Below are 20,520 nucleotides of genomic sequence, written 5' to 3'. Positions count from 1 at the left end.
TTATTCTAAGAGACATAATAAAATGCTCGACCCAGATATTTAAAGTGGAATTTGTTCTTTTTTTTAATGTTGGTTTAAAGATACGTGTATCATTTTATAAGAGCAATGTCAATAATGCAGCTAACAACGGACGATAAAACGGCGCATGTCAGATAGTGCAGCTAATACTAAGAGCGAGTACAACGGTACAAGCTGGACTGACGATAGGAGAAACACGTCAGCTACAGTGTTGAGCTGGATGAGTGAGAAGAGGAGAGAGAGTGAGAGTGGGCGACAATTTTATCGCCGGCTCTAGCACCAGCTTCGAGAGAAAAGTGGTGAAAAGTGGTGAGCGCAGAGGTTGTGAGCTGCATGTGTGAGAGGAAGCTTAAGTTATTTTATTATGATGTGAAGTTGATGGGCCCAGCGTTGCAGGTCACTTATTGTATTCACAAGGTGCAAAGAGAGCTACTAGCTGAGTTGGATGGAATTAACGCCGGCTGCCTACGCTACTATTAACCTTGCTCTTAGCTAGTATGTACAGCAGTAGGCTGCACTCTATTTGTGCATAACTTCCGGTGTTAGTTTTTCATTTTCTAATCGTACTTTACTAGATCAGTCCATCACGTGATTGGGTGGTATTAGGTTGGCCCCATAAAATGTGTGAAAAGCTGCACTATAGCCGGGCGGTAAAATAAGCGTCGGCTTATTTCTCTCCTGAGTTCTCTCTCCTCCACATAGGAATTAAATCACGTGGCATATTTTGGAGCCTACCTAGTCAGCTTATTGTACCTGCTCTAAGGTGATCTTCTTGCATTCTAAAAAAATACATGTATTTAATTTGTAACATAATATTAAGATTTATAATCGTCATGTATCTATAGTTAGAGAAGCGTATAGTCCGACGGTCATTAGAGGTTTTTTTTTCTTATATGGGTTATGAGCTAGTATGAGTTGTTTGTTTTTCTCAATGACTGTCATGATCAGTGGGGAAAAAAAAGCTTTGGTCGGCTTTTTTATCGAGCTTTCTTCAAATTACTTTTATATAATTTATTATTTTTTACCTTATCAGTTCAGCATATATTTATTCTTAACGAGCTAAGGAGAGCCATTGTAAAAACTACTTTCATTCAAAATTGAATAATTTTTATCCAAATCAATCAGGGCAATTTTAAACTGTTCCACTGAGCCAGCTAAGAGCATCTCCAACAACCTCTCTAAAACGGACTCTCTAAACACCTATATAGCCAACTCTCCAATTGATTTGGCAAGCCAAACTCATTCCTCACTCCAACAGTCTCTCCATCTACCCTCTCCATTACGAGCCTATGACAATTAGGACCCACATGTCAGCTTCTACTATCTATTCTTCTTCCTCTTTCTCCCCTTCTTCTCTTCTCCCACTGCAACCATCCCGATGATGTCCACACGATGCGCGGTGGCCGGCGTCTCGTCGATGCGCGGTGGCCGGCGTCGGTGGCAGCGGAACGTCCGCTGCAGAGGAGGGAGGTTGGGCGGAGCTTGCAGCGGAGGGAGGGAGGGAGGAGGCGCCGGCGTCGCCGCGGGCCTCCTCCGCGCCGTCGTCGCCGCGGGCCTCCGCGCCGTTGTCGCCGCCGGCGGACTCCACGTTGTCGTCGCTGGGGGACTCCGCGCCATCGTCGCCGCGGGCCTCCTCGCCGTCATCGCCACGGGCCTCCGCGCCGTCCTCCGCGCTGTCGTCGCCGGGGGACTCCGCGTCGTCGTTGCCCCGACCCCACCCTACCGCCATCGCCTTGAGGTCGGTGGCGCAGAATGCGTCGATGGAGACGGCATTGTGCGGGCGGAGGGCCAGCTCGTCGTCGCCGTTGCCGTCGTCGCCCCGCTCCAGATCCCGGAGGGTCGGGGGAAGACGAAGGGATGCGCCATCTCGCCGCGGATGACGGTGGCGGTGGAGCCAAAAGGACAACGAAGGCGGCGGCTCCGAGAGGACGACGGCGACAGCTCTGGGCAGAAGGATGCGGCGGACAGGGAGGGAGCTGGGATGGGATGGGGAAAGGGGGAGAGAGAGGAGAGAGGGGGTGGGACCCACACCAGATAGCCAGCCGTCCTGGCTGGCCAACTTTGGCTAGTGATGTGGGGAATTTAGCTAGCTGGATAGCTTGGAGAGCCATTTAGCTAGTCAGTTGGAGTAGATTTTTTTATCCAAGTTAACCAAATTTTAGCTTGGAGAGCTATTTGGCTAGTCTCTTAGAGATGCTCTCAATTAGCTCCCCCCCCCCCCCCCACCCCTAGTCAGGATTAAGATGTTCACCGATTTATTAGTTAGCTTTGTTTCCTAGGAGTACTTGTGATCATCCATCATATACTTTTTTATTATTGTTTTCTGGCTATATGTACAAAGTCCGGAGGTGTAAATTAATTCTCCGTTCTAAAAAGCAAATTTAAGTTTTGTTTGCCATGCATGATGCATGTACCTTCTCCTGCCCTATTTTGTCCCACATTTGTTGTGTGCTGGAATTTGGTTTTGCTGTTATTATGCCACTTGAGTTTGAATGAATATAGGCTGGCCGTCTTGCCTCCTGCTCCTCTTATTCCCATCAGATAAATTAGTATTTGTTATATTCCACCATCTTTGTCTCTATTATATCCCGTTTGTCATTTTTTTTCAACAATTAATTAGTAGTACTCTCAATTTGTACCAGCTATGACCATAAATGCACGATATAATTGCCATCATCTTTACATTTGCATTCTCGCAAGAACACAACGCAAGTACTTTCCAACCAAAACGGAAAACAACCACACACCTACAAGAAAACTAAATGACATGTACTGAATAAATGCTATAAAAAAGCTGGAGGTAATCCCTTTATTCAAAAAAAGTACTGTAGCACCAGTTGAGTTTTCTTGCTTTATGTAAAAGGACAGACAAATGATTTGCTATTTCAACTTTTCCGGAAATTAATTCGCTGTCAATTCGACCTGACTTTTTGTGAATAACATTATATGGTGGATGGCATTTTCATTTTCTTCGAAATTCTTTTCCGTCTTTTTCGTCTATCTCTTTTTTTCCTCCCTTTCACACTATATATAGACACATGATGAGCTCTCTTCAAGCAGAATTTAATTGGAAAATTACGACAAGAAAAAAAAAGCATTTTTCTTTCTCCAAATTAAGATGACACGGAAAAACTTGCTACTCTCTCATGACTAGCTCGTTGTTCTCTTATTATTACGATGTCTCTGCCTGTCCTTATCATTTGTGTCTCGTGGCGGCTTGTATCTTGGCCGTAATTGGGTTTGTGGCATGAGAGTTAGTAGCACAGGGTTGCGTGATGATGGCGTTTTGTCAGTTTTAAGCATGTAATTTATTCACAAAATGGTGGAATTAATACTCCCTCTGTCCCATAATATAAGAGATTTTGAGTTTTTGTTTGTATTGTTTGACTACTCGTCTTATTAAAAAAATTTGTGCAAATATAAAAAACGAAAAGTTGTGTTTAAAGTACTTTAGATAATAAAGTAAGTCAAAAAAAATAATTCTAAAATTTTTTTAATAAGACAAGTGGTTAAACAGTACAAGCAAAAACTCAAAATCCCTTATATTATGAGACGGAGGGAGTATATAATATGTCCATTTTCTTGACGAGCATATATGCATAGCCCTGTGCGTGGCCATGGATCTGTGATGCATTGAATATATCCATGGTTATTTCAGAGTACATCGTCGAAATTTTGGATTTTTCTTTGGGGGGGGGGGGGGGGGGGTGTGGGGATTCAGAAATCTACTAATATTTTTCAAGTTTTGGACAAATTTTGATAAATTTGAATTTTTTTTTGTTAAAATGAAAAAACATTCTATTTTTTTGGATGGTATAGAACATCCTCCCGGGATCCACCGAGGATTTCAAATGTTCTAATTTTTTTTCGAGAAGGCGGAAGTTTTGTTCTAATTGTTAATCAACCGGCTTTGTAATCGTACATTATTTCGGGTTGAGAGTCAATGTCAGAGAGAAATTCAACAAAAGTTTGCTATATTGGATTCCTTTGTTATTCCTTTTATTAAAAACTAGTCACCTAAAGCGAGTTGAACGCATAATCCAAAACGGGCTTGATTGCATGATTAGATGGTCTTTCTTGATGACATCGGTAGAGCAGAAGAAGCCAATGCAAATAATTAAAAGCTAACCTTTAGTTTCTAAGATAACTAAGCTAAATAAGCTTTTTGTAGAGGTCGCTAGCCGGCCGCCTAGCTATCGCGTTTGCCTGAGATTTGCATCCTAAGCAAGATGCAATCAACACATATCATTGTTAATTAATTCACTAAAATTTGTAGTTGCTCTATCTGACGGATATGTGTATATATAGTTAGCTATAGGCTTAGCTGACGGCGTTCTTAGCTGCTAGCTCTTGTCCTACCATTGTGTAGTTCTCCAGTTTTCATCCATCATCCACATAATGTATTGACCGTCGTCTAATAACTATGACACCTTTTAGGCTTTTAGGCTTTTTATACATCTACCTTTTCATAAGTTGATAAAAATATTTGGGGAATACACCTGATCTATCGATCGTTTTTTTACTGCTGACGGTAAGGAGTCGCCTGACCATGCAGTCGGAAGCAATTTTTTTAGCCGCGTCAATCCATGGTTTTGTATATCACTAAATTACTGATAATTTAGTAACGGGCATGTGTTACTCTGTGGGTATCTCTTGACCCGCCTTAGTCTCTGTTTTTTTATGGGTTGAAAACTAATCTCTGGTAAGTAAAACAGAGCGACTTATTAGCACATAATTAAATAAGTATTAGCTATTTTTTAAAAAGATTAATATGACATTTTTTTTAAAAAATACATCGTTTATAGTTTGAAAAAACATATACACGAAAAATGAGAGAAATGAGTTGGGAAAGTAAACAACCAAACTCAGCCTTTAGTTGAGTTAAACAAAGTGTGTGACCAATAAATGTCAAAGTCAGTTTTACTCACTATCAGTGGTAAGAATCTCGTGCATTTATGGTTGTCAAAATCTTGATTTTATTGTGTGACTATGATTTTACGATCCAACTCGATTGTAGGATTGTTTCTATGATTCTAGTCAAAAGAATCTACATGATTTTACGATTCAATAGTTAAGATCCTATCGTAAGCTTTCCGATCCGATTTAGAATCTGCGATTTTAACAACCTTGCATACATCATTGCACATTTTTTTATCTAAGAATAATTATTTGCACTCCAAATTGAGATCCTATAGTGCATTTATTTAGATCCTGCAGTACATTTTGTCTAAACAATATCCGAAAGTTGCAACGCACAAACGATGCTAGCTGAACTATAAGATCCTCGGACAGGATGCCTGCTGACAAAACGGTAGGATACAAGCACCAGAGAAAAGATACCGAGACAGTGACGATTCAGCATCAAACTCCACTGCCCATCTCTCTTTTTTTGTTTGAACGATCCATTGCCCATCTCCAAATTGAGATTCTCTAACTTACTCCCTCTGATCTAAAATACCCTCTGTTCCAAAATATAAAGTATTTTAGTTGGATGTGACACATTCTAATATTATGAATATGGACTAAAAGCCTGTCCAGATTCATAGTATTAGGATATGTCCCATTCAGCCCAAATCTCTTATATTTTGGTACGTTGAGAGTAAATCATATGACATACATATATGTTCTCTTTGCTATGAACCCACATACCATTGACTTAAAGTCGCATGTCTTAAGGTAGAGGGATAGCTGCAATCTGCAAGCATGTATCCATGGCGGCTGCACCGTCGGTTTCACCGTCGTTGCCTCTCCCCTTTGAGTGTTCCAGAATCAACTCGATTAGGAGACGCATGAACACAACAAAAGCACACCAAAAAAAAGTCACTCAAATGCTGACGCTTAAACCTCTCTCACACCTAATAAAGCTCAGCAGATCATAAAAAGTGTTCTGAAGATTTTTGATCTGCGCATTCGATTCAAGAAAATAAAAATAAGTTGGTTGAAAAAAAGTTTGTGCTGATTTTTTGGGTGTCTGGCAGTGGCACCAAGCGGTAGCTACCTGCCTGCTGATTCAGAATCGTTGTTGTGCAGTCAGTTTCAGTTTTTGTTTCAGTTTCAGTGTCTGCTTTTCCCCTCTTTTCCCAGTGCATTATTTGAGGTCCTGCGTGATTTGCATCATGGAGTCTAATTGCCTCCCTTAAGGTTAACCGCACTAGAAAATGTGTGATTTTGATGTAATCTAATACTAGTAGTAATCTAGTATCACTGTATCTTTGTCAGTCAAGGAATTATTCCTGGTACATGCTTCTCTGCTAGAGTAGTATTACAGGAACTGACTGAGATTGCTGAAGAATTCTATGGGACTACTCAAACCAGCATCGATGTCAGTAGTTGTGCAACTGTAGATAACCAAGGATGCTACATTGCTGCTGTTATCCATCTGTGTCAAAAAAGAAACAAACAAAAAGAGAAGAATCATTCAGAGATGCAGTGGTCTATAGACTTATTTTTTTCAGAGTGCAGTGCCTGAATATGTTTTTAAATGAAATTGGGTAACCATAAACAAGGTTTTGTTCGTCCTACATGCATTGGAGAATTGTTGAGATACAAGACAACATGACTCAATCATTCAAGGAAGAAAGCGCTGTCTCGTTGCCTGTTTTCAGGCTTGCGTAATTGGAAGGCGACAATTGCAGTTATTTATTCAGAAGACTTTGGCTGTTAATGGATGTTGACACCTTCTTCAGAGTTGAGACAGGTAGAACAGCAATCTGCTCATGGCCTGAACGTCGAGTATGCCGGTAGCTATGGACCTATGGCTTTGACTTCATACTTCTCAACCAAACAAGATTTGTATAGTGTCAAATGCCAAAGATACCAGATACATCTTTATCACTTTATGTAGAGGCTGGATTGATTTTAATTGTCAAAAAAAATAAGAATCAATGTAATATTCAAAGTACTGCAAAGTTATCATAAGAATCATACGTGCGCGTTCTCTCTCTCTCTCTCTCTGATAATGGGAGCTTTATTGAACTCAGCTAATTACATCAAGGTGAAACAACCATACCAAGAACAATCCCAGCCTACGAATCATCCTCTAAATATTCAGTACCAAATGATTTATAGTACCTTAGCAAGGAGCGTGTAAAATGCTCTGATTGCAAGGAAAAATATATGCTGATTTGGGTAATAGGACCAAACAGTAGATTTATACCTGCCGACTCCTATGAATCTGTTGTGAGGTCAGCCTCAGGTTTCAGTGTCTGCCTGCCTTTTCTGTAAGTGCACCTGCATTTGTGTTATATGATGTCAGAGTGTGGCATATGAACTGTCGGCGTAATGGCCGCGCAAGATTTTCAGTTTGATGTATGCAACTATTGAAGTTGTTGAGATGATTCCGGGAGAAAAAGAAAAAATATGGAAAAAGAAGTTGTTGACATGAATGTCAAAATCTTTAGCTGCAGAAAATGTTACTGCCAGAAGTCAAGAGCAAGATCAAATTCAACGTTTTGCGACCGGCACTTTTTCTAGACAACAGAATATTTATGTATCCCAGCCTCTACATCATGTGATGCACACAACCGTTTCGAGACCACCCATTTTCCACACTTTTTCATATTGACTTAAGTCAGCGAATTACCCGCGGCGAGGAGAGATTAGAACTCTTGGATTGAAAAACTTTTTCTTCTCCTTGCTAATTGCCTACTCAACACTTGAACATTGGTGTGTTTCACATTCAACTCTAGACATAGGTGTACTCCACCATTTTGGAGATGAAAAGGTTGGTAAAAACCGAGTAAGTGTACTACTAAGAATAATATGGTCTTAATCTCCTAGAGCAGGTAGCCAGCAAATGCCTCTGCATTTCTAAATTGGTACTTGAGGAAGATTCGAGACAGTCCTATATTCTAACTCTGTGTGACATTATTAGGAACATCTATGTAAAGTCGTGAACGGAAGCTAGGAAGTTTCATGCTCACTTTTGGTGAAGGCAGCGAGTGAAGCTAGCTTAGCACTTACTGTTCTTTCAGTATACCATACATCAGTCAGAGATGATTATGATCCAAGGTTCCAAAAGGAAGAGATGGTAATGATCTGATTGCAACTTGCCCAGAAGCTAAAGCAAAAGTGACAGCTTCAATTACGCTGAAAGAAAGACGCCCCTGGCAATGTGGCCACTACAACATGTCATTTTATATGTTGACACGATCTTCGACTTGCAAATTTGACCGTTAATTTCGGTAGTAAAATAGTTGAAATATCTAATACTTGAAGTTACCAAGTTTTACTTAAAAACAATATGATACCTTCCGTTACATTCAGAATGGTAAAAATACCCCCGATGAAGTTATATGGGGGAACTACTAATATGATTTTTTATTCATAAAATCTAGATGTTTAAAAACATTCTGATATTTAAACGGCTTCGGTTGCAGAAAATTATGTGAACCACCGTATCTCAGTAGAAGAGTGGCTGGCAGCATACAATTGGTCAGTGAGAAAGCCGGTAGAATCTGTTTTTAGTTCCAACTCATCACTCATCTTGTCAAGATAAGGTAGGTACCACCATACAAAGTTATCATGCATATGGTTCGGTCCATAGCCAAAACAAAAAATACAATTACAAGAGCAGGTAGCTAGAGATTAGAGCCGAACTTATATATTAATCGATGACGTATATCTAGAGATTTCTTAAATTCAGATTAGGAAACATATGCTAGATTATAGCAATACACTATATATATGTCCAGTTTGCAATGTGGATAAGTGCAAAATTAAGATACACAGTAGTTACTTCAAATTAAATTAAAAAAACTACTCCTAAATCCTAATAACCAAATAGGGAACATATTAAAGCAGCATATATGCTCCCATCATGGCAGGGAAGCAGAAAAGGACTATATGCATTTTCAGTATTTCACCTCTCCTTGCTCGTTTTCAGACAACGTATGCAGAAGGCGACAAGTGCATATACTCGCTCTATTTTATATTAAGTTGTTGTGATTTTTTTCTAATCAAACTTTTAAAGTTGATCAAATTTATAAAAAAATATAGTAGCACTTTCAATAAAAAAGCCAAACATATTAAATAATATATTCAATGTTACTAATTTAGTGTTATAGATAAAATCTTAGTCAAATATAAAGAAAATTGACTAGAAAAAAAATCAAAATGACTTATAATATGAAACGGGTGGAATATTAATACTCCCTCTCTCCGAAAATATAAAGACTTAGAATCGGATGAAATATTTTCTATTACTACAAATCTGAATATGTATTTTCTATAAAATGTCTTATATGATTTTAGACTTTTATATTTTAGAACAGAAGCAGTAACAAGCAGAGAAAATAACTCCTGCCTTTTCAGCAAGCAGATAAAAGGAGGTAAGGTTGACGCAGATGTGTGCGTGCCCTGAACGAGCCGAGGTCCAAAGCTAGCAGGCACACGGCTTGAGCTGTCGTGAAAGCGGCCACTGCATCGCTATTTCGCTACGAGTAGTAGCGAGTGAGTACAATTTGCGTTGAAGAAATGGCCGGGTCGTCGTCCGTGTGCTGCCGGCTCACCAACCCTGATGATTCCTACTCTATCAATATACGAGGCAAAGCTCTTACCTTCCTTTTAAAAGAAGAAAAAACCTGCTGATTGTTCATATCGTTCCTAGCTAGTTAGCTAGCTAGCTGTAACTTGCAGCAGATTGCAATCCTTTTGGACTGCTTGGTAGTAGTATGGACCATGGCCTTGAGTTGATTGCTGATATGGGAGTAGTATGGTCTGTTTTGTTTTTTCTTTGTTGATGGATGATGGATGAAACCGAGTTTATGATAATTATTTAAGGAGAGAATTAAATATTAGAAAGCAAGTTAAAATGCTGATTTAAAAAAGTTCTCTAAGAAATGCCAATGGATAAGTTTTTCTAAAAGAATCGTACAATTTAGGAGCTTGGAAAGTGTGTTTCTGCGATAATCTATATCATGTAAGCTAAAGAAAAGGGGTATGGGTATGAGGTTTTTGAAGAAATAGAACTAGGACTGCACTGTTAGACGGTTACAAGTTTTAGACTTTTTAAGAAGGATGGGTGGCAAATATCCTTGTGGCACAGGATATGGGAGATAAATCACATGCTACAGCAAATTTTCTTTTTTTCCCCTCTTTTTGGTTTAGAAAGACTAAGCAATCATGAGGTGGAAAAAAACTAGTTGCAAGGGCTGCGTGTACCAAATAAAACAAAGAACATAATTTATCCGTGTTTTGCCATGTTTTTGAAGTACCTAAAACAAGTTGGTATTGGGGGCAAAAATAAAGAATTTACTCATCGGGATTTCGTAGTATAACAAAAACTCATAGTTTCTAAAATTTCATCAATCCTATAAGGCCAAAATACCTGGGATTCCCTCGTGCTAATGCGCATCTAAATTTACAACTTACAAGATGGGTGTTGTTACAGGATTACACAAGTAACACGACTCTTGCTTTTGTTCAGCTCAAGAGAATCCCTAGTTTGTCATTGTTGTATTTGTCCAGACCTCCAGAAAAAGGAGAGAATCAGAGGCAGCCAAAAACATTGTGACTTTGTGGGGGGGGGGGGGGGGGGGGGGGTTTGAAGAGGGGAAAATGTTACTTCCTCCGTTTCACAATGTAAGTCATTCTAGCATTTCCCATATTCATATTGATGTTAATGAATTTAGATAGAGTATGTTCTTTGAGTTAGTTCATCGTACACAAGAACGGGCCTATGTTGTGTTCTTCTAATCTGTGTCAAACCTATCAAAATTAGTTATGATGTGCAATTTTGGTTTTGGGTCATACGCACTATCAAATTCATGCTTTGCAAATTTATGTACATGATTGCATCCATATAGTAAGTTCATGTAACGCCCATACAATTTGCTTTAAAAAAGGATTTTCTCATCGTATACAGAGATAAACGACCAACCAGAAAGAATATCCAGCGCATGCAGGTGCCTTTGAGGCTCACCCGTAATCTCCACTTGCTACTAAAGCGACCATCAAAATAACTACAAATAATTAATAAATTCTCATATGTACGTGGGAGGAATTAAGAAATTAAAGCCCACAATTATTTGTAACAGCGTGAGATTAAGCCCACAACTGCTTGATCTTAGCCAGAAAATAGGCCATCTAAACATTTAAGATGGAATGATATTTTCATGGAACAAGTCTATTTTGCCTCTCTCATTCTATTGATCCTAATTGAATCACAATTCTCAACCAAAAAACCAGATATAACGCTTCTCCATCTTCGGAAGCCTGTACAAATTGACTCCCTCTTCCTCTCTTTCACCTTCCAGCAGGGGTAGAGCCTGGGAGGGCAACGGTGGTGGCGAGCTAGATCTGGGGAGGGCAGCAGTGGTGGTGAGCCAAAGACGAGGAAGACGGTCCCCCGAAGCAGTTGAGCTTTCCAATGGGTTGCCTCCTCCCATTGAGTCCACTCATCTTTGGTCATGCTCGTCGGAGGCGAATCGGTGCAGCGTGTCCGCGACGTGGTGCAGCGCGTAGTCGCCACTGTCCTCCTAATTGCACGACAATAGGTCGAGGTCGAGCAGGCATGACATGGATGATAGCAAGGTGATATGAAGATGCCACCATGGAAGCACCACCATGCGTCCACGGATTAGATTCAGATTTCGATGGACGTGTTGCTGGGGATCGTGGCATGGTTGGACGTCGTCACCATTGTCTATTGCGTCGCCACCTCCAAGCTCCTCCGCCGCCACATCATCCATTTGGCGTGTCTACAGAAAACCAAATTGCAGCATGCCCTCGTGCCTCCTCGGCTTCCTCCACAAGTGAGGAGGGTGCGGACAGCCACTCACCTTCACGCTTGACCACCGAGCAACACTCACTGCAAGTCCTTTGCCGGTAGCCACCTAACACCCTTCCTATCATGCGACGCAGCCAGTTGCCTAGCCCGATACAAACCCCTAACAACGCATGGCTCCGGCTCGCCTCTACCACCGCCTTCCTTAGGTCTGGCTCACCATTGTCACCACCCTCCTGACGGCTACTGTTGATGGAAGGTGCTGTTGATGGAAGGTGAGAGAGAGGAAGAGGGAAGAGAGGAAAGAGAGAACAGGGAGAGGTGAGCAAAAGGATGATATAAGGAGAAAGTCATTGGCATGTATGTCCCACCTAGGCACCTACTGACTTAACAAGTCAACTGTGATCAACCTACTACGTCCACAGAAACTGCTCTCCGCTCTGGTTTTTGAAAAGGAGAAAGCATTATACGCGGTTTTGAAATTGAGGGAGACGATTCAATAAGCAGTTAAAAGATGAGGGAGGCACCTAACACCCTTCCTATCATGCCAATTTTAGTCAGGCAAATAGACTCATTCCTATTTTAGTCCACGTGCCAACAGATGGTCAAATATGAGCCAAATTTTGGCCTACAGTCAATAGTAGCTGCAAGGAAATTTGGCCCACAACTAATTTTGAATGAACCGCACGAAGCCCACTCGAGAAATTAGACCGAATCGGGCCAGCTTATGCGCACCTTTGGACCAATGTACACATATTTGGGCCGAATGTATCCATTACCATTTACTGTACCAAGTAATAGACGCGTGCAACAAAAAACTATTTAGAGAGTTTTCACATAACACATGTTTCAACATTACTGATCCAAATGACAGACATCTCAAAAAAAAAAAAAAAGAAGAAGAAGAAGAGGAGGCGGCCAAAAAAAACCCTTCCTCCCAAAATAAACCAATTCCTCTTGGAGGAAGAGAAAACCTATGTTTGAACAATTAACACTAAGATTCATACATGTACCTCTGATGTACCTCTGAGGTGCCAAATGACGTTCACATCATTTGGTCACCACTTCACTTGCCAGTCCTGTCTCATCATCTTCCACCGTACGCTGACGATCAAAAGTGCATAACCAGTTGTGGATGTATGCACAGTTGCACACAGCCATGATCAAACAAAACACAGAACACCATCATCGGGGGATCAGTCCAGCCAGAACATCTAGCATAATATTTAAATGCCTAAGTTAAATGTTCATAGGCATGCTACGCTTGGTTCTGTTTCGACAGTTAGCACACACATGGCTTTGAGAATAAGAAAGTTCGAATTCTTGTGAAAATTTGGCATAGTAGTGGAAATAGTACATCTGCCAGACGATGTGGTAGTATTTAGTAAATCCTAAATTATTCGGCACTAGGCAAACATGTTTTAAATTTCTAGCCCGTACAGGTGCATGGGTTGATAACTACTAGCAATTACACCATAAAACAATAATACTAACGTACAATACAGGTCACAAGCTGACCTGAAACAAGCGGGTCATGTTAATTTTTTTCCCAAGAAAACAGTCAATGGTAATCATGTGTTCATAAGATAAAAATCTTAGGAGGATCAAAAGCTACTTATAATTTATCGAGGACATAGTAGGTGTTCCATGTAGTCATACTCATATTACATAGAATATATACTGTGAATAAGATCATGATTCAAATAAGGAGAATGAAGATCCCAAAATATATCGCACTCTTAATGTGAATTCGATAGTTTTATACTGCACGTATCCAATTGAAAAAGGTGTCACGAAGAGGAAAATACAAAAGATAGATCTATTGTTAGCTTCCTTAAGGAATGGACATGGTACGTAACAAACTATAACAGCAAGCAATAAATAGTAATGCAGTATTAGGCTCTACTCAAAGCACCAGTAATGATCGTGTTTAAACATGACGTTTAAAAAAGACTATCGATCCCCATGAACACAAAATTAGTATTCATTCCTTAAGAAATCATTACTACATTAATTGTCAACATTGAATTTACTGTTCAAGATAAAAAAAAAAACCTGATTGAACTTCCTAGCTTAGTTGCAGTTCTGACAGACGGAGGCAGCAAGCTTGAGGCAACAACTGCACAACTTGCAAGAAAGTCATAGTATGATGACCCATTGATTCTGCAAAGAGTTAAATCACAGGTCAATAACGAAGCTAATGCTTTTTCAAGTCAATTATATTTTTTCAGGCAATAGCAAAATCATGTAAGAACTGTATGAAACAAAAGTGTAAAGATAAATACGTTCAGGTCAGGAATGAATCGTTTTATATGTAAATGAAATATTCTGCAATGGAAAGTGAAGCAGCTTCTCTTCCATAATATTAGTAAGTTAGTGAGAAAGAATACATTTATAAGAAATCAAATTGTGACAATTTTTCTCAGAATGTTAAATCAACTCCGTCCTGTGTTTATTGACAAATATGGACAGGAGCTTGCTGGCCTAAATGCAAGAGATCTCTGGAATTTAGAGAACCAACTCAAAATGAGCGTATGTGATGTCAATAGTCACATCTCAGATGAAGGTCACCTTAGCATGTGCTTCATTAATATCTGCAACTTTGTTTTAATTCCATTTAGATTGAAGCAATCAATCTTCTGCCATAGGACCACCTTTGACACAAGGAATTGAAGAACTAAGTAGGAAGGTTCAACCTGCTGATGGTGCGCTTTGACCATACCAACATAATTTTATATAATGAGACTGCCCGCTGCCTTGGGTGTACCTATCAATGGAAAAGGGGCTCTATGCAGTCCTTAACATGGAAACTTATTCACAAGAAAAGTTTTGAGCTCTTGAGAGGAGGAATATACTCCCTCTGATCTTGAACAGAGCCAACCCCAACATAGCTCCAGAAAAGGAGAAAGTCATCTTTTCCTTAATTTAGAAGATATACCATTCCACTCACAAAGGCAATGGTATAGCAATAGGCCATGCTTTGCTTGCAGCAAAACTACATCTGCTTAATGCAGATGTGCTGCAAGCTGGGTTCTGTACACAATTATCTTGTTTATCCATCAGACCATGAAACATTTACACACAAAGAGGTTCACTTATCTATCACAGCATACTGAAATATGATAGCCTGAAAAGTTGGAAACTTATGGTGGCAAAAAACAGGGTCATTTTCTGAATATTAACAACAGACATCATATAGTATGTATTAGACTGCTAGTACAGCACAACATATATCTGGAAAGGTGATTATAAGCAGAATAGCATATCACTGTTACTTCTATGCAAACTTTCCATCTCCATTTGCAGGACAGATGCCCATTTATCTTAAGTCACAAAAAGATACTCTTTAACCAGAGTTCACATATGACAATGTATGGTTGTTCATTGGTGAGTTGTTGTTAAAGACAACATCAATGATCATGTAAGTTCATTTTATTTAAAAAAAATAAAACTATTCACTGTCGCAAAATCATGGGAAAATAAACTGGGAATAAAAAAATCTTACATCCATTGTAATAACATGTGTTTCTTGTGACTTGTGATTCCCTTGCAAGTAATGCAGTTGTAACCTCATGCTTGGTGCCACCATATGCAATAACTGGTTGAAAACATTGCAATGATCAGAATATGCAAAGCAATAGTTGTAAACAAGGCACCTCGATTGAAATCACTCGTTAATGCCCTATGAGCTATTTTAGAGATGGTGAATGCACAATTTTCAAAATATGACAACAACAACAAAGATAAACATCACATAAGGGGACGTCAGTCTAAACCTTTAACAACTTAGTTTGGCTTAAACACAGTACAATTCACCAACGGCAAAGAAAAACTAGTCTTGCAACTAGGCTGAATGGTTCTTTATTTTCCTTTCAGCCTAATAGACTACAAATTAAATGTTCAGTTTAACCAAACAACATCTCATGACCTCCTGTGTGTATCCTAATCCTCAAATAAGCAACCAAGTAATTAACTCACACTGTCACACGGGCTACTCCACAGTTTCCAACTGCATTGCACAACAAGCGCATTCCATTGATCCAGGTTAGCAAGACTTCGGCACACAAACATCACCCCTACCGCCCTCCTAGAATTAGATTAAACCATAGAAGCTTCTTGCTACGGAAACTGTTGGAAGCCGTTCATCTAATGCATATAAAGCCCCTCCTTCTATGAACTCGTCGTCGACCTATCCATGAAATCTCCACCGAAACAAGCCTATCGTCACAAAGCACAGCGAACTCAAATCCATCTCTAATGGCGGATCCACATTTGACACTCACGGAGAAACTTCATACCACCACAAGAACTAGAAGGTTCTAGAAGCAAAACCGCGACGCGCCCGCAGAGGCAAATTAAGCCAACCGCAGCGAGATAGAAAGGAAAAAGGAGGGTAAGGTTCCAGAAGCTTCCACTCACCTCGATGGCTTCGCACCTCCGCCGGCAGCTCGGTCGGTGGCGTGGGGGGGCGGGGGAGGTGGCGCTTAAAATGAGGAGCAGGAGAAGGATCCAGAAGCGGCGGCGGGTTCCACTGGAAGGATCTAGAAGTCTCGAGACGGCGCAATATAATACGCGAGCGAATCGGAAGGTGGGGGAGGCGAGGCGAGGCGAGTGGAATTGGAATTTCGACGAGAGGGAGAGGGAGAGATTAGTGGGGTCGTTAGCTGTGTTAGTGTTAAGTATATTTATTAATTGATTGATTAATTAATTCGGGGTGTTAGGGAGAGCTCGTGGCTGTCAAGGTGGCCACGTCACCTTGTGGAGTTGGTGGATTCTACAGGAAGTCCATAACCGAGGAGGTCCATTGACTTGACCTAGTTGCTCCTACTTCTCCACCCCATAATCTCCTTGTGATCTCAATCGATACGCTCGTTCGATCTCATCGAAGTAGCGAGGGCAAGATCAAATCCGGAGAAGTAATCGAGGACTACGGCAGCAGCGATGGACGCCGTGGAAACGATCATCTCAACCGGGATCAACATCCATGAAGCGACCCAGCTGAGAAATGAACTGTCCCGCCTCCAGGCCACCTTGCCCAAGGCTCGCTTCCTCATCAATCGTGGCGAGTGGGGCAGGTTCAAGAACAAGGACATGGCGATCCTTCTATCACAGCTCAAGGACACCACCTACGACGCCAAGGATCTTCTCCGCGAGTCCGATGATCAGGCGCTGCGGCAAAAGATGGAGGATGCTAACGGAACTGGTTCGGTAAACGCTATTCTTCCATTCTAAATCTTGCAAAAAGTTTGATCCGTGGTAGCAAAACAAAAATAAAGGAGGCCCGGGAGAAGCTCGACAAGGCTGTGGCTGATTTAGAAGGAGTGCTTAATTCAGTGGGTGTTAGTATCGAGGCAGTTCAACACATGCCAGAGACAAGTTTAGTCATATGTGTGTCTCAGGTGTTTGGCCGTGACAAAGAACGAGATCTAGTGATTGAGAAGCTGGGTGTGTGTTCGATGATTGGACGTGACAGTCAACGAGATCATGTGATTGAGTTACTGGGTGTGCCACTGATCACCAGAAGTGGTGTTGCACGAGCACGGGCTAAAGGAAAGAGAGCAGCAGCCCCGGTCATTGGCAACACATCAGCATCATCCAGAGCGAAGCAACTGAAGAGAGATAGTAGGGCAAGACCCAGACTTGCTGAGGCCAAATGCATCGACAATGTTCCCGTCTTGCCGATTTTTGGCATTGGTGGGGTGGGGAAGACTACCCTAGCTCAGTTCATCTACAATGATCCAAGGGTGCAAGCTTACTTTGGCAATAGGAGGGTATGGGTCTGTGTTTCAGACCTCTTTGACAAGAAAAGAGTAACAAAAGAGATCATTGAGTCTTTCAATAGGGAAGAGTATAAGCCACTTTGCGGTTTAGATGCTCTTCAGGTGGAATTGATGGAGCAGCTGGAGAGGCAAAAGTTCCTTTTGGTGTTGGATGACATTTGGCAAGAAGCTATTGATGAGTGGGAGTCATTTTATGCACCATTCAAGAACGGACCTAAAGGCAGTATGATCATAGTAACTACAAGATTTACAACTGTTGCTGATCGTGTTGCCACCAACAATTGTAAGCCTATCCAACTCGAAGGCTTGGATAGAGATATATTTTGGGAGTTCTTTAGCAAGTGTGCATTCGGAGAAGAGTGTCCAGAATCATATCCTCAATTGCAAGATATTGGTCAGAGCATTGCCTCTAGGTTATGTGGGTCTCCTTTAGCTGCCAAAACTACTGGACGTTTGTTGAATATGAAGCTGACTGTGCAACATTGGGAGACTGTTCAGAACAGTGAATTGTGGGAGCTGCCACATCGAGACAATGAGATATTACCGGCCCTCCAGCTGAGCTACTTATATCTCCCACAAGAACTTAAGAGATGCTTTGCATTTTGCTCCATGTTTCCAAAAGATTATAGCTTTGAACGAGATGAGATCGTTGACATTTGGGTGGCCGAGGGCTTTGTTGCGTCAGGAGGAATCACGCGTCTTGAAGATATGGGGATTAGGTATTTGGATGATTTGAGGAGCAAGTTTCTTTTTCAAACCGATCCCATGTACCCTGATCAAACTAGATATGTAATGCATGACTTGATCCATGATATGGCACAATCCGGTTATGTGGATGAATGCCTGTTGATGCAAGATTTGAGGTCTCGGAATGAGAGGAGAATGCTACATGTAGTTCGCCATATGTCCGTGAAGGTGGCTGATGAATCCCTGAAGAACGGAATGAGAGGCATTCAGGATTTGAACAAATTGCATTCACTTAGGTTTGGAATCAAACTCAATGTTGAGATTACCTGGTTCAATCAGCTCTCCAACATCCTATATTTGAGCCTAAAGGGTTGTAAGCTGGTCAAGCTACCTGAGAGCATAGGCGAGTTGAACAGTCTCCGTTATCTTGATATTTCTCGTAGCGGTGTACAAGAATTGCCGAAGAAATTCTGTAGCCTTTACAGCCTACAGGTTGTTGATGCAAGTCGTTCTAGTCTGAAAGCAATTAGTCTGGATGTCATAAAGCTAATCAACTTGCGTTGTCTAGCATTGCCAGTGAGTTGCTCTCCAAAGTTATCAGAGATAAGTAGGCTTGGAAATTTGTCTCGTCTACGGAACTTAAAACATTTTAGAGTTGGAAAAGGGGATGGGCGAAAGATTGGTGAGCTGAGGGGCATGAATCAGCTCAGTGGAACGCTAACTATCAGTTTATTCGTAATGTTAAGAATGATAAAGAAGCCGCTGAGGCTAGCCTTGTTGAAAAACAATACCTCCAGGAACTAGTTCTACTCTGGCGAGGGCATGGCAAAGAGATAGGGAAGAGCAGTGAGAATGGAGTGGTCGAAGCCTTGCGTCCTCCACCAAGAATTGAACGCCTTAAAGTCCAAGGTTTTGGGGATGATAGCTTTTCTCCTAGTTGGTTTAGACCAGAATGCCTGTTGAATTTAAGGAGTCTAGAGCTTTCCAAGTGTGATGGCTTGAAAAATCTATCGATCGCATCGTTACCTTCTCTCGAACGGCTAATGCTAGAAGCAAATTTACGGATGGAAGCAATAACAATTCTTGGTGGTTCAACTGGTGGTGAAAAGACGAAGCATGCAAGCAGCAGTAGCAGCAACTGCACTGCATGCCTTAGAGGACTCACTACTATACGTCTTGTCAACTGTTATCAGCTACAGAATCTTGATGGGTGCTTGTCCCCGGAATACTTGCCATCCATCGAGTGCATAGAGATCAACAAATCCAGCCATCTAGGACTGTCAATACATGTCGATAGTTTCGTGGGATTCGAACACCTACAAGAGATGAAAATATGGCGCTGCAAATTGGTGTGCCCGCAGGGAATGGTTTTGCCACCCTCACTCCGACGACTCTCTATTGTGAATTGCCGTAAGCTTGACTTCCCGGCCTGCCTACAGAGCCTCACCTCTCTCGACATCCTGCATTTCCGTGCCTGTAACAACATGGAGTCCATTCCGCTAGGCACAAATCTTCGGGTCAAATGCCTGATTCTCAAGTCGTGCTCGGAGCTGTCATCCATCGGTGGATCGCACGCTCTTTCATCCATGCAGGTCGTGAGCATATCGGACTGCCCGAAGCTGCACGAAGTAGAGCAGCCCTTTACAAAGGGCCTGCTGACTAAGGAGGAGAAGGTGGAACTGTTGAAATTTACTAGTTCCATGTATGAATTAATGTAACATAGCAGCTGATTCCTAAAGACTTCCGTGGTATTTTTCTTCACGCTACGGCACCCACAGCCTTTTGTTTGTAATTGAGCGTTGGCTGGTTTGGGTGAGCCATCGATGTGTGCCTTGAGATTGAAACGGCCAAGAACAAAGAGAAGTTCACACCATGTATAGAGTTGGAGTGTGAGGGGGGATGTGGTTTTTGATGTTAGAAATGAGTGCGAAAGCGGGAGTAGGTTTGGGGTCAGCCATGGCAGGATCTGCCGCGGTGGAAGAGCAGATGATAGCTGGATCAATGGGTATCTCATACCATGAAGACATTTTCTTCTGTTCAGCGGGTAGCCCGGTACCAAATCTTAGCCCTTCATTCTGTCTGATCGGACAATTGGCAAGGTGCGGTACCTCCAGATACATATTTGCCCATGAGGTGGTACCGACAGTGTTGAGAGGGGTGGAAAGATAATACTATATTTGTAGGTACTACTTGAATCCCCTCTGTCCGATGAGTGGTAACGGCGATGGTTGGTCCGTGGGCGAACGTGGCAGCGACCGTGATGACGAGGTGGTGTTGGCGGCAGCGGCAGCTGGTGCGTGGGTGACCATG

At 41.5% G+C, this 20,520-nt stretch overlaps 1 protein-coding gene, 1 long non-coding RNA gene and 1 pseudogene across 2 annotated transcripts; 2 read left to right on the top strand and 1 right to left on the bottom strand.

The window, feature by feature from the left end:
• Positions 1–11,907: 11,907 nt before the first annotated feature.
• Positions 11,908–16,408, bottom strand: LOC127775731 (uncharacterized). Its single transcript, XR_008018029.1, has 4 exons — positions 16,163–16,408; positions 15,249–15,341; positions 13,799–13,906; positions 11,908–12,957 (listed from the first exon to the last, which is right to left on the bottom strand). It is a non-coding gene; the product is annotated as an uncharacterized LOC127775731 (long non-coding RNA).
• Positions 16,409–16,684: 276 nt separating this feature from the next.
• Positions 16,685–18,790, top strand: LOC127776391 (putative disease resistance protein RGA3). Its single transcript, XM_052302744.1, has 3 exons — positions 16,685–16,951; positions 17,143–18,702; positions 18,779–18,790. The coding sequence occupies exons 1-3, from the start codon at positions 16,685–16,687 to the stop codon at positions 18,788–18,790; spliced, it is 1,839 nt and encodes a 612-aa protein (XP_052158704.1).
• A 116-nt stretch (positions 18,791–18,906) lies between these two features.
• LOC127776390 (disease resistance protein RGA2-like) lies at positions 18,907–19,928 on the top strand (annotated as a pseudogene).
• The last annotated feature ends 592 nt before the right edge of the window (positions 19,929–20,520 follow it).

Source organism: Oryza glaberrima, chromosome 6 (assembly GCF_000147395.1).
Source record: "Oryza glaberrima chromosome 6, OglaRS2, whole genome shotgun sequence".
Lineage (NCBI taxonomy): Eukaryota > Viridiplantae > Streptophyta > Magnoliopsida > Poales > Poaceae > Oryza > Oryza glaberrima.
Note: the sequence above shows the minus strand (reverse complement) of the source record. Positions and strands in the feature narration are given on the sequence as shown.